This window comes from Lonchura striata, chromosome 16 (assembly GCF_046129695.1).
Source record: "Lonchura striata isolate bLonStr1 chromosome 16, bLonStr1.mat, whole genome shotgun sequence".
In the NCBI taxonomy this organism is placed as follows: domain Eukaryota; kingdom Metazoa; phylum Chordata; class Aves; order Passeriformes; family Estrildidae; genus Lonchura; species Lonchura striata.
In genome coordinates this window covers 12,511,155-12,523,288 of record NC_134618.1, presented here as the reverse complement: position 1 = coordinate 12,523,288, position 12,134 = coordinate 12,511,155, and the positions used below count along the sequence as shown (strand labels likewise).

The window sequence follows — 12,134 nt, the reverse complement described above, 5'->3', positions numbered from 1 at the left end:
CCTAATAGTTCTTTTCTTTTGTACCCAGCTCAGCAAACAACATGGGGTTCTCCAGATCTTCCAGAGGAAGTCTGAATGATAGGTCACTGTGCACAGAATCAGCTTTAGTAATTTTTCTTTCTATGTTTTGTGCTTAAAAAGAATATATTCCATTAACAGTGGTCACCTGTGCCACTTGGCTTCTGAAAAATGCATCACTATGAACAAAAATATCCCACACTTTAAAGGTAATATTTCTATTTTTGCTGAGGGAGTAATGGGGAGGAATATCACTTGAGCTTGAGAATGTCAGTACAAGCAGTATGTCTTGTGTAAGTCCCACCTAAGCTTTCCTTGTCTGAAATGTTAAATAAAGACTTTAATGAGTTCCTCTGCATAAGGATAAATTTAGCTCCAAGAGCAGTGCAAAGCAGACTTGTTGATTGGTGGTGGGAATGATTGCTGTGATTCCTGAGCTATGAAGGTGCTATCATTTCTGCAAAGGATCTTTGCAGGGGAGGCAAAACAGAGACCTGACTCTGCAAAATGAATTGTGGGTCTGTGGGTATGCCCAGAACTTCATGTAGGATCCTATTCTATTATGAATCATAACTTTGCTTTTTTGCTGTAAATGATTGTTCTTTAATTACACCTTCAGCTATAACTTTGTGATTCTTTTGTGTGAAAAGTTCAAAACTGGATTAATAAATTAGTCTAGAAACTTCTTACTATTTAAATACTGCCTCAGCTATTTTCGTAGCTTTATTAGAACAGTTCATGCTTCAACTTATGGCGTTTACTTTTGGTCATGGGGGTGTTCTCTAGGTCATTCTTTAAGTGGGTGAGTCATCCATTTCTGTGTGACATGCAAACAACAAAATGACCCTTTAAAAGTGTGTGTTTTCCAAGGAAACTGCACCTGCAGATGCACATCTGCACTTGCTGTGCTAAATTCCTGCTTTCTGACTGCTGGTGCTGAGCTGGAGATGCTGGGAAGTCTCTTCTCTCTGCCTTCAGACTTTGTACCTTACAGGCTGGGGATAAAGAGGTTCTGAAACATTTAAGTGGAGGGGGAGGCATCAGTCCCCCTCCAGCAGTGAGCATGTGTGTTGCTGTCAACATCTCAGGATGACCAGCGTGAGGGGGACAAGCATTATTATTCTTGCTCCACAGGCACCTATTTATTATCTGTCCCAGTGAATTCCTGCCTCTGCTGGAGAAGAGATAGAGCTATCATTATTTTTGCTTGCCTTGCAGAAGGCAGGCTTTGATGTCACTCTCTGCATCTCACTGAGGTCTACGTAAATCATCTGAAGTTGGCCAAAAACTTGAGAAGACTGCTGTAATCTACAGCTGTTATCAGTGCCTTCCCCATTTTTATTGGGAATAAAGCCTGTTTGCATTAGGGTAGCGGCAAATACCTGTGTTGGTCGTTCCTAAACAACGTGCCAGAAATCCCCCTTGGCTGTGCTAACAACTAATTGCCAAGTTCTTTTTGACCAAACCATCAGCCGAGCCCCAGTGCATGCACGCTGCAGTGAGTCGTGGTACAGAGCAGCACATGGAACTCGGAGCAAGTATGTTCTGTATGTGGCTGCTATGGTGATTAAAATACATAAATAAAATAGATAAATATGGACCATATTAGAAATCCATTACTGGCGCTCTCTGAGATCGCAGGCAGCTCCAGCGTGCGGTGTCAGCTCCGAGCGGCAGCTCCTGGGGGGGCTGCACTTACGCAATGGCCCTGTCCTACCTTGTCAGCTCGCAAATTCGACACAAAACGGGTAAACAAAGGGCTTTTGTGCAGGGTTTATAGTTCAGTGGGGATTAGTGGCCTGACACGGTTCTCAGACGGGGCCAGCTCAGCGTTAAGTCGCCCGAGGTTAACGAGGGCGGGCTGCAGCACCGGGGGCTCCTCTCGGACGTGGGCAGGATTGCCAAAAGCGGGTTCTGCTTACCTGGGCTGGCGTGTCCCTCACGTGTTCCCGGTGCCTCAGGATGTGGCTGGTCTCGGGCACTTGCTCGCAGTCCTTCCCGCAGCTCCAGGGGTGCCCTCCGCCGGCTCGGGCATCCTACCGCGCTCCTGCGCTCCGGCTGGATCCGATTCCTGCTTTGCTTCCCCCTCTCTCACCTTTCAGCGTTCTCTGACCGTAAAATCCATCTCTTTCCTGAAATGCAGAACGATGCACTTGTCCAATGAAGTTTTTTCCAGGCGAGATTCAAATTCCAAACAAGCCTCTCATTTCCTTCGCGCTGGGGGCAGAGCGAAGGCAGGGAGGCGAAGGGAAGCGCTCGCTTCCTTTAAATCCCCACCAGCGTCTTCGCAGCGCTGGAAGAGAAGCAGCTTGTCATGGTGATCTTCGGAGTTTAACTTCAGAGGGGGAGGGAGAAAGTGGAAAGCAAACTGAATGCTGTAGTGGAGATTTCTCTCTTCCCCCACTGGGCCCCTTGCCGACTGTTTTTATTGATTTCAATCACTGGAGGCTCGCTGGCTCTCAGAAGAAACACTGTGTAATGTGTTCTTTCCTGGCTTTCATTAAAGAAACTCAATGCAGTGCGGTCACGCTGCCGAGCTCGCCTGGCAACCTGCCTACACCCTGTGGTACCTCTTTCATTGGAGGAGATCGAGCTCGTGGTTTGGGGTTGGTTTATTTATTTTTTTTCTAATTCTCCAGCAAGGATTTCAAAACAGCCTCTGCTCTGCTTCTACCTCCTCTCACAGCCCAAAGCCTTTTTAAGCCAGAAATTGTCAGCACCACTAAAAGGGGCGACTTTGGTGGCAAAGAAAGCGCCGAGTGCTGCGACAGTCTCGTGCTCCTTCTATTAAAATTCCTCTGCGTTTCTGGGGAGGGTTAAAAGGGCTGTGTGTAAGCCACAGGGATGTGGATACAAATGATTTCCGAGGGGGGTTCCTTCTTCTTTTTTTTTTTTTTTTTCTCTCTTTTTTTTTTTTTTTTTTTTTTTTTTCCCAGTTCCATGTTCTCCTGATTGCTTAACACGCTTTAATTAAGAGTAGGGGAGTAAGCAAAGTCCTTCAGCAGATATGTGAAAATTCCTGGCCGCACTGTAGTTGCAAATGAAGCAAAACTGCATTCCCCGAGTCTGCAGTTGTGGTGGTGTCTCAAGTATTTCTGTTGTACTCAGGGCTGTGATACTGGTGGAGAAAAACGAGAAATACAATACGATCCTAATTTATGCCTTAGAACTTAATCTGCCACAGCGCAGGAGTATGTACTTTATAGGAGTAACAGTCTATAAAGTGGAATTCAACAAACTGCATTCCTTAAGTTGTGTATTCTGTGTGCCTGTAAATGCTTTCATGTAATTCAGTAAATTGATCAATTTCTTCCTATTCAGCAGTTGCTAATGATAACACTTTATGTGCTCCTCACAATTGGCAGTAAATCTGAGACATGCAAAGATCACACAGTTGTAAATTAAACCAGGTTTCAAGCTCATCAAGGTGCATCAATGCTAAATTACAGCTGCAAGTTTAGGGTGCTACCTGATCACTTGTATTCCTGAGATACTATAGTTGTATACACAAGGAGGCTTTAAAAAAAAAAGAACCAAACAAAATCCCAACATTTACATGACCAAAAAATAATCCTTTTCTGGGACAGAAAGATAAAAAGGCTGTTCTTACTTAAATCTGGTTTCCTGCAGAACTTGTTTGAGGCTTCTCTGCCTGGGTTAAATCTATAGAAAGCTTCCCTAATCAACTTAATATAAATTATTGCCAGTGTTTTTGTTGTGAGGAGTTGAGATTCTACAAACACTTAGCTTTTATGAAAAATTTTGTATTTTTCTTTGAGCACTATATAACTTGTGTAAGGTCTTCCTCTGTAAGTGCTACAGACAGTTCATAAAGATTACTTCTACGTGTTGCTTTTCATTTAAAATTTGCTTTCTGCATGATAATGAAATTTCATATGCCCTCTCTGGTCATACTTCTTCTCTTCATGGGATGGTAAATGATAAAAAACAATTATTTAAATTCAGTATGGCCTTGAACTGTTTTATGCAAATTCTCTAGCTGTAGTTGTAGCACAACTCTTTGGTCAGCCTTGGATAGTAAATAATTTGTCAATCTTTCTTTTATGAACCTTTTGTCTAAGGGTCTGCCAGCCTTTCTTCTCTGTGGGTTTTGATCTGTGTTTATGGATTCGGCTTTTTGTTTTTAGGCTGGCAGATGGCCAGTTATTTATCTGCCTTCATGTGTATTGTGTGGGGCAGAAGCAGGACGTTTTGCATGCTGATATCATCCACGGGGCATTTGGGGGGCAAAAGGCTGCTCCTAAGCAGAAGCCATTACGTGATGTGTCAGTAGCTCTTGGTCAGTGAACAAAGCCCCTTTTGACATTTCTCTGTGTTAAAAGTTATTTCATAACATGAGCTTCATGAACAAACAAGGTGATACAATGCTTCTACTATGAAATAAGCCATATAATCCATTTCCCCTCCATTTTGAACTCTCCAGAGTTCAAAAATTTGATGCCCTACTTATACATTTGTCACTGTTATTTATTCCTTTGAATTTCTGTGCTTGCTTGCTTTGCTGCTGTACAGATTTCTGGTGCTGTGCTGGGAGAAAAGGATAAAAGGATATTGGTTTTGGAGGAGCTGGATTCACTAGTTCTAATAAATAGTGAATTTGGTGTTGTGGCTTGGTTTGTGGTTCCTTCTATAGGTTTGGCTGCAAATCCAAAACCCTGATCAGGCAGGAAGTTCAGACCTACAGAGACGAATCCCAAAGGCAAAATTTCATTTGTGAGTATTCTGTTCACTGTGGCAATTCCTCAGAGTTTCTGACTCTGTCAACATTATTCTGTGCTGGCAATGGACAACCAGGGGTGCAAATGTGGGAATTTTGGAGGAGCAGAAGTCTTTAGGAGCTGTCTTTAGTTCTACTTAAGTGTGAGGCCATCAAGGACTGGAAGCAAATTTAAAAAATGCACTTAATGCTCTATGGAAGCACAACACAATTAGTTTGCTGTTATTAGTGCTGTTATTTCCTTCTTGGTGCTGCTTGCTCAGTTATTGGAGTTCATAATCCCCTGGCAGGGCAAGCTTTTATGCAGATACAAAAACTGCCCTCAAAAATGACGCCTGTTTGGTTCTGCTGCTCTCATTGCAGAAAAAAAAAAAAAAAAAAAGGTAATGTAATTATGTATCTTAAAGAGAACTTGTACATCTTTTTGCTGGTTTCTCTTGCACTTCTAGTTCTATTTCTCTGTTCTGTATTGCTTAGCAGGGCTGCTTTTTAGTATTAAACACTTCCTGCCTGTGTGAGCTGGCTCCCCATTTATGATTGTAAGCTCACTTCTAAGGATCATTTATAAAATGTTTCAAATTTGTGCAATATTTCCAGATTACAAAGAATGATGGGAAGCTTTAACCAGTATCTAAAAGTGCTACAGCTGAAGCCTCCAGCTATTTTGAGTCAGATGTCTTGGACTATTTAGAGCATATTGCTATATTTACTCTCAGTTCAGAAAGTTGGAGACTGGCATTGGTGAAAGGCAGGGTATTGGCACCCACAGGCTGCCTGCAGACGGACGTGGTGTGATACAAACTTTGGGAATTTGCTTGCTCATATCTCCGTGCCTGTGCAAAGTTGACGTGGGCTTTTATGAGCAGAAGTGTGAAAGATTTGGGGGTCTGCCTTTCACTCAAAAAATGGCATCCAGTGGCAATATCCCTTTTAGCACCTTTCCAGGCCTTCTGGAAAGTTTACAAGTGGAAGACTCCCACCTCCTTAATCATGAGAAAACGCTGGCTCTCCCCTGAATGTCATTCATTCAAGTGTGCTGACCTGGCCTGACCCTGTTTAGGTTGAGATCTAATGAGCCCACAGCCCAAGGTGCTGTGGTAGCTCTCAGCAGGCTTTGCAAATAAGCAAGTGCTGTTTTCCTGTGTGCATGTGGTTTAAATTTATCATGTCAATAAACAAGTGTCTCACATGCTCAAATAGGGACTTTACAATGTTGTAGTTAAGGCTAAATTGTAGCGCTACAAATTGTGATGTCACTTTATAAATATAGAAGGAGACAACCTGGAATATTTATGACCTCAAAACAATGAAGTCCTGTTGGTGGGGTTTTTTTTTTTTAGTTTAAATAATGACATAACACTAAAACTCTTAATCCAAATGGGTCACAAACATCTTCCAGACAAACAGTCACACTAATGGTTTGGGGAAAACAAAATTAAAAACTCAGGCTGTTGATTTAAGGAAAGAAGAGGTGCATCAATAGATTAATAAATAATAAATACAGCTAGGATTTAAATTCCAGTGGAAGGTTTGGTTTTGTTTTCTTTCAAGTCCACAGGTTTGAGGGAAGGGATTTTTTAAATATAAATAAAATTACCCTCACTGATAAAATCACCCTCAGCTTCAGTAGGGACTGTACCACCAAACATAGGTATTTTCTGAAGCAGATAAAACCCAAGGCATTCAAATCAAAAACCAGTTTAGGACAAACTGTGGCACATCCTACTAAGTTAAGCAAGTTGACATGGATGGATAAAAGTATATTTGGAGCTAGAGAAGTTGTTTGGGCTGCTGTGGACTCTGTCAGTGCCTGTGCTGGGAGCCCTGGCAGAAGCTGATGTATCCCGTTTTCCCTGGAAGATGCTTTGGACCAGCAGAAGGCACCTCCAGCTGCAAATCCCAATTCTTTCCTGCCAGGACAGCCCTGCAGGAGAACAATGCTCTTGTGTCAGGCATTCCAGGGCCCATCCATGCTGGAAACAAACGTTGTTAGGGCTTGGTATTCAGGTTGGGACCTACAGAGAGGGAGCAACTTGTTTTGTTTTTAATGGAGCGGTCAGGGAGAAGGATAAAAAGTTTTTTGATAATGTGAGGAATGTGAGGTGGGGGAAGGGAAGTAACCAAGATATGCATTTACTGTAAGTATGAAGAAGCAGAGGCTTCTTTATCAGACTGGCTCTAATGATGTGCCACAGTCACTTTATTTGAAAGCTTCATGGCTCACAGAAAAGTAAACAAATTCATTACATTATTTTTAAAAGAAGATTAACTGTAGTGTGTCGTCTGTTGGACAGCTGCTGTAGTAATCTTTTACAAACACTTTATAAATGACCACCCTCAGTGTTTTCTAGGGCTTTGTGTGGCTGGATTGTTATTTTAGTAAGTACCAGGGTGGCTTTTCAAATGCAAACGTAGTTTCCTGTGTAACAAATTCAATTCTACCTTCGCCCTAAATATTATTTTGTTCTCAGCATGAACTATAAAATCTCTTCTATACTAATGCAACATATGTTGCCTTTTTGCACGTGTTTGCAATGAATGCTAGCTTTTCAATAAAAGTACATAAAAAGCATTTTAAACAAGAAAAAGCAACTCCACTTTAGTGTCCTACTTCCATTAGTTCTGATTTCTGCTTTCTTAACCTTTCTTTGGTCTGTGAAAACACCAAGTTGAAAAGATGAGTCAGAGTCAGCTTAGATGATAGGTGAATTGACACTGAACAAATGTTTAAACCCCAACAGGTGTCCTGGGCAAATAAGATTGTGTTCAGGTATTGCCTTGTTTAACATTCTTTGGTTGAATGTCAGCAAGAATAACCTTATTTAGCTCTGTGTCTGGATTTGTGTTTGAAAGCCTTGGACTGACACAAATTAATGTAACACCGAGGATTTGTGAACTTATAAAGTGGTTTTAACCAATCTTGCCATAAAGCAGTTGATCTTGGGCATTCAGGTTCCAGTTACAGATTCCTTGAACAGATGAGGGGGAGCAGGGAGAGGAGGAGGAGCAGGGAGAGGAGGAAGAGCATTTCTTTCTCACCCACTTGGCCTCCATGGGTGTCCCAGGCTCTAGCAGAGGACCATACCTGGCAAGTACCTCCCTCAGACATCTGGGAATGCCTGGAATGAATCTCATCTTGCTATAGAATAGCATTTTATTTATACACAACATAATCTCACATTGGATTTTCCAGGACAAACACAGTGTTTATAGTTAGATAAACTGTTTAAAGCTCTTCATCTGTATGTGAAATACTTCTTTTCATTTGGGATCTACTGATGCATATGTTTATGGTAATATGGTTTTAGATGTGAATAATTAACTGTTCTGTCTGCAAACCTAAAGGAATGTCAACCTTTGTGAGATATGTATCTGTGTATATTGAAGATTGTGCAAATGTTTCCTCAAGATTGCTAAAGGATCTCCAAGAGGTCTCCAAGAGGATGAAGGAGGAAGTTGTCACATCTTTGCCCTTGGCAAAGTCGAGATGAAGCCTCTGCATGGCAGACAGAGGTTTTCTCAGTCCAGGGAAGTGTGTGATTACACTACAAACACAAACTGAGGACCTTCAGGAAACCCTGCTGCTCCCACTGAAATGCGTGTGTGCTGAAAAATCCATCTGCTGTGAGACAGCCTCTGCTGTTCACATGCCCTCCTCAGGTTTGGGTGTGGGGGAACAAACAGCACAAGAAGTGTTAGAAATTATTTTTAATACACAAGTGGAAGGTGCTCAGGTTCCTGCAGTTCTCAGAGCAGTATCAACATCTCTAGAGGGCAGCTCGACAGATCTCCCTGAGTGCAGCATTTGCAGTCCTGGGAGTTGGGCAGAGAGGTGATGGAAGTACAGTGAACAGTAAAAACATGAAACGTGAACCTTCTGGTTTTAAATATTACCTGTGTCCTGTAATTACATTTATGCATATTTTGTTCACTTTCCTATAGAAAGAAAAACACTTAATTTAAATGTTAATTATTTCAGGCTACAAAAGAAGAAGAAGAGCTTATTGCAGAGGAAGAGGAAGAACTTACTCCAGAGGAAAAGAGGAAACTGGAAAGGAAATTAAAAAAAGAGCGCAAGAAGAAGGAGAGACAGCTGATGAGGGAAGCTGGAATCCCCATTAAAAAGGTGGAGCCCAAAAAGCCATCAGGATCTGAGCGGGCTCTGGCCTATTTAACCAGGTAAGAACAGTAAAACCACTGCAGGTGCTGCCTGCAGGAGTCAGCTGGAAAGCAGTAACCCAGAGCAAACTGTACCAAGCAATAACACATTAAAGGAAATGGCTGCAGTTAAGTACTAAGTTAATGTTTCATCTCAGTTGACACCCTGGAGGACAGCTGATCACCCCATTCTGTTTCTATTACAGCAACAGCAGAGAGAAGTTAAGTATGGTACAAACATTTTATAGAAATATCTTGAAGATCCTGTCCTGAAGATCTTTTGGTTGTTATATAAATATCACAGGCTTAGCTGGACTTACAGAGATGAAAGGCACATTGAAAAAAAGATTGCATTGAGAAAATTAGTTTTGTTTCTTCAGTGTGCTGTTCTGGGCAAAGGACTTCCAGTTGTTCTCTTTATATAAGCAAATTCCATGGAGTGGTTAAGCATTGCAGAGTCTGAATTTAACCACCTGCAGAATGTTTGGGTATTTCTAGATTAAGATGGGATTTTGCCACTATTTTAAAGCTAATAGTGTACAATGACTGATTTTTGCATACCAAAGTGTACAGCAACTATAGTGGCTGATTTCAGATTGTTAGCACTGTTAGCACAATTATTAGAAGACTTAAAATTCCAGTATAAAGCAAAGTCTATGGTTAAACTAAAGGACTGCAGCAAAGCGCTCAGGGTACCCCACAGACAGTAAAGAGGTCATGTACAAACAGGAAGATAATGTTTATTTTGTTCCAAACTGCAAAATACACCCTGGCTGTAAGACCTCCAGAAGACTGGCATGTTACAAATAGTGGGTTACCACATGGAATTAATCCAGGGTTGCATCCCTGCCTGTGCTCAAAACTGAAGCATCCAGACTGTCTGAATTGTTACTTACCACTCACAGTGGGAAGGGAGGAAATTAATTGCATTCCAGGCAGAGGGACATGTGCATTTTTGTTACATAACCCTCAGCATGCAGCGATAGCAAAATGACAATAATATTTTTGATCTGGAAAACAGCTGGAGCAGTTCACCACTGTTTTGAACTGCAAATAGATTGACAGTTAGCTTTGAACCATCCCCTCAGCCTGCTCTCTGGGATGTGTGCTCTGGTAAATGGTGGATCTCCAGATAATGCATTTCAGGTTTAGAAAGTAAAGGAACAAGCTGTAGGGTTTTGCTTGTTATTCCACTCTTATCTGTATGGATTTTTGCCTTGTTACATGGGAGAATATGAAATTATATTTGAACTAATATTTGAACAAATTTGATTCTAGAGTTTCACTTGACCTGTACCAAATTACCCTGAAATAGAAAACCAGCTCTGTCATTTGGTCTTGTCATACAGAGTCTATGGGTTGTATGTACAGCAATAGGCTGTGAGGGATTATTTCAGCAAGAGACAATTTTATTTTTGTGGACTTAACAGGGGTAGTCTTCAGATGCTGATCTGCCAAGCAAACATAGCCATTGTCATCATTCTTGCCCCAAATGTTCCTGGACCATCTTGAACCATTATTAGTTATAGAAAAACAGCTTCATGCTCTTAAACCTAAGACCTTTTTTCAACCCAGTAAGACTGCAAAAGAAATAACTGGATTTATATGAATCCAAGGAGTAATATACTAGCTGGGGAAGGGAGCCAAAAATCCAGGTTCTGGAAACCCATTGCAAGCTCTGCAGCATATTGAGTGGGTGAAGTATTTCAGTCTACATGCTTTTGCAGGGCTACGGGTGTGAATAATCTGTGGGAGGATAAGTAAATCTTACAGATACAACAGATTAATATAATTGGAAGTAAACAAGAGAGTGCTGTGGATTTGCCCCACCCACAATAAAAGCCTTACATGACAGAAGTGTGGGTGAATGAAGTGCCTGATGGCATGTGAATCTCCTGTGGGACAGGTGGAACTCGATGCACCGTGTGATAACTGGAACTGGCATTTTCATTTATTGAGGGGCTGTTTGCAGCAGGAGAGCACAGCTGTACAAAGCTGTCAGCCATGGGGAGGTCATGAGGAGAGCATTGGTGGCAGGAATCAGGCACACAGTGTGCAGGGCAGGGCTGCTCACTGCATCCTGCTCTTCTGGCAGCACTGCCAGCCTGTGCCCCCTCTGCTGGGGTCCCCACAAGCTGAGCAGGTCTTCCAGTTTCCCAGCTTTGTTATTTGATTCTAAAAACAAAGGGTCCTTGATGCTTTCCAGTCTCCAGAGGGATCAAATTATCATTTTATTGGAAGGCTGTCCTAGCTGGGAGAGGCTTTTTTCACCATGCAGATGCCATGGCCACAGGCAACAGCAGCTGATGCCCCCTCAAAGTGCAGCCCCCAGCTGCTGCACCTGAGGAGCTGGAGGGTTTCCCCTGTGTGCTGGGTGACTTTGATAGCCCAGATCAGCTCCTTGCTTGTTTGAATGAAACCAGGCTGAGCATGACCAGGTTTATGCTCCTGATGAAGAAAAAGCAGCCAAATGACTCCTGGTTTTTTTCACCTTCTCTCACTTTCTCTTGGCCTGTGGGAAAAAGAAAAGAGGGAAAGAATAAAAGTTTTTGCTTTACCAGTTTTTATCTCCTCTTTTCCTTGGTGAGATGAGGTCAGGTGGTTCCCAGCACAGTTCTCTTCCAAGGCAGCAGTTGGCAGAGAAATGTTACTGCTGTCAGATCCCCAGCTTGCCCAGGGAGCAGACAGGAAGATCTGAAGATAGAGGATTAAAAGTAGGGAGTTGAAGCAGAAAGGTTATAAAACTCTGAAAAGAGGGGGGAAAAAGTGAAATAATGGAAAAAAACTCAGAGTGGTAGTGGTACTGAACAGAAGAGAAAAAAACTCTGTACTGTTACTTCAGAGGAATAGAGAAAAGCAGGAGTGATGAAGTATTAGTGGCTAAATAAAGTACTCAAGTCACTTCCTTTTAATGATGACATGCCTTGTTTCTTTATGATGGTAAGTGATGATTCAGATTTAAAGGGAATACTAGACTGTCTGATTAATGTGATTCTTGGAAAATCTAGAATAAAAATACATCCTTTCCTGAGCATTAGGTGACTTCAAGTGAAAAGATGTTGCAATTCTGGAGAATGGTAATTAGGATTAATTATAACCTAACTGACCTTCTGTGGTGTTAAAATGTTGGCAGAACTTGTTTGTCTTGGCAAGCCACCCTCTCCTAGAAGCTGCTGTTCTTGTGTTTGGTTTGGAAAGTTCACTGCCATATGGATCTGCA

The 12,134-nt window shown here is 42.0% G+C and overlaps 2 protein-coding genes across 6 annotated transcripts in view; one reads left to right on the top strand and one right to left on the bottom strand.

The window, feature by feature from the left end:
• GPR146 (G protein-coupled receptor 146) overlaps positions 1-2,576 on the bottom strand; it is a 50,362-nt gene extending 47,786 nt beyond the window's left edge. Inside the window, exon 1 of the mRNA XM_021539707.3 lies at positions 1,941-2,576. The gene's annotated coding sequence lies outside the window, so the exon portion shown is untranslated. The remainder of the gene's footprint in view (positions 1-1,940) is intronic.
• The window catches only part of CHLSN (cholesin), a 123,605-nt gene that overhangs the window by 90,436 nt on the left and 21,035 nt on the right, over positions 1-12,134 (top strand). For all 5 annotated transcript variants that reach the window (XM_077786883.1, XM_077786882.1, XM_077786884.1 and 2 more), the window contains one exon: positions 8,736-8,935. In XM_077786883.1, the coding sequence (XP_077643009.1) occupies positions 8,736-8,935 (200 nt within the window). The remainder of the gene's footprint in view (positions 1-8,735; positions 8,936-12,134) is intronic.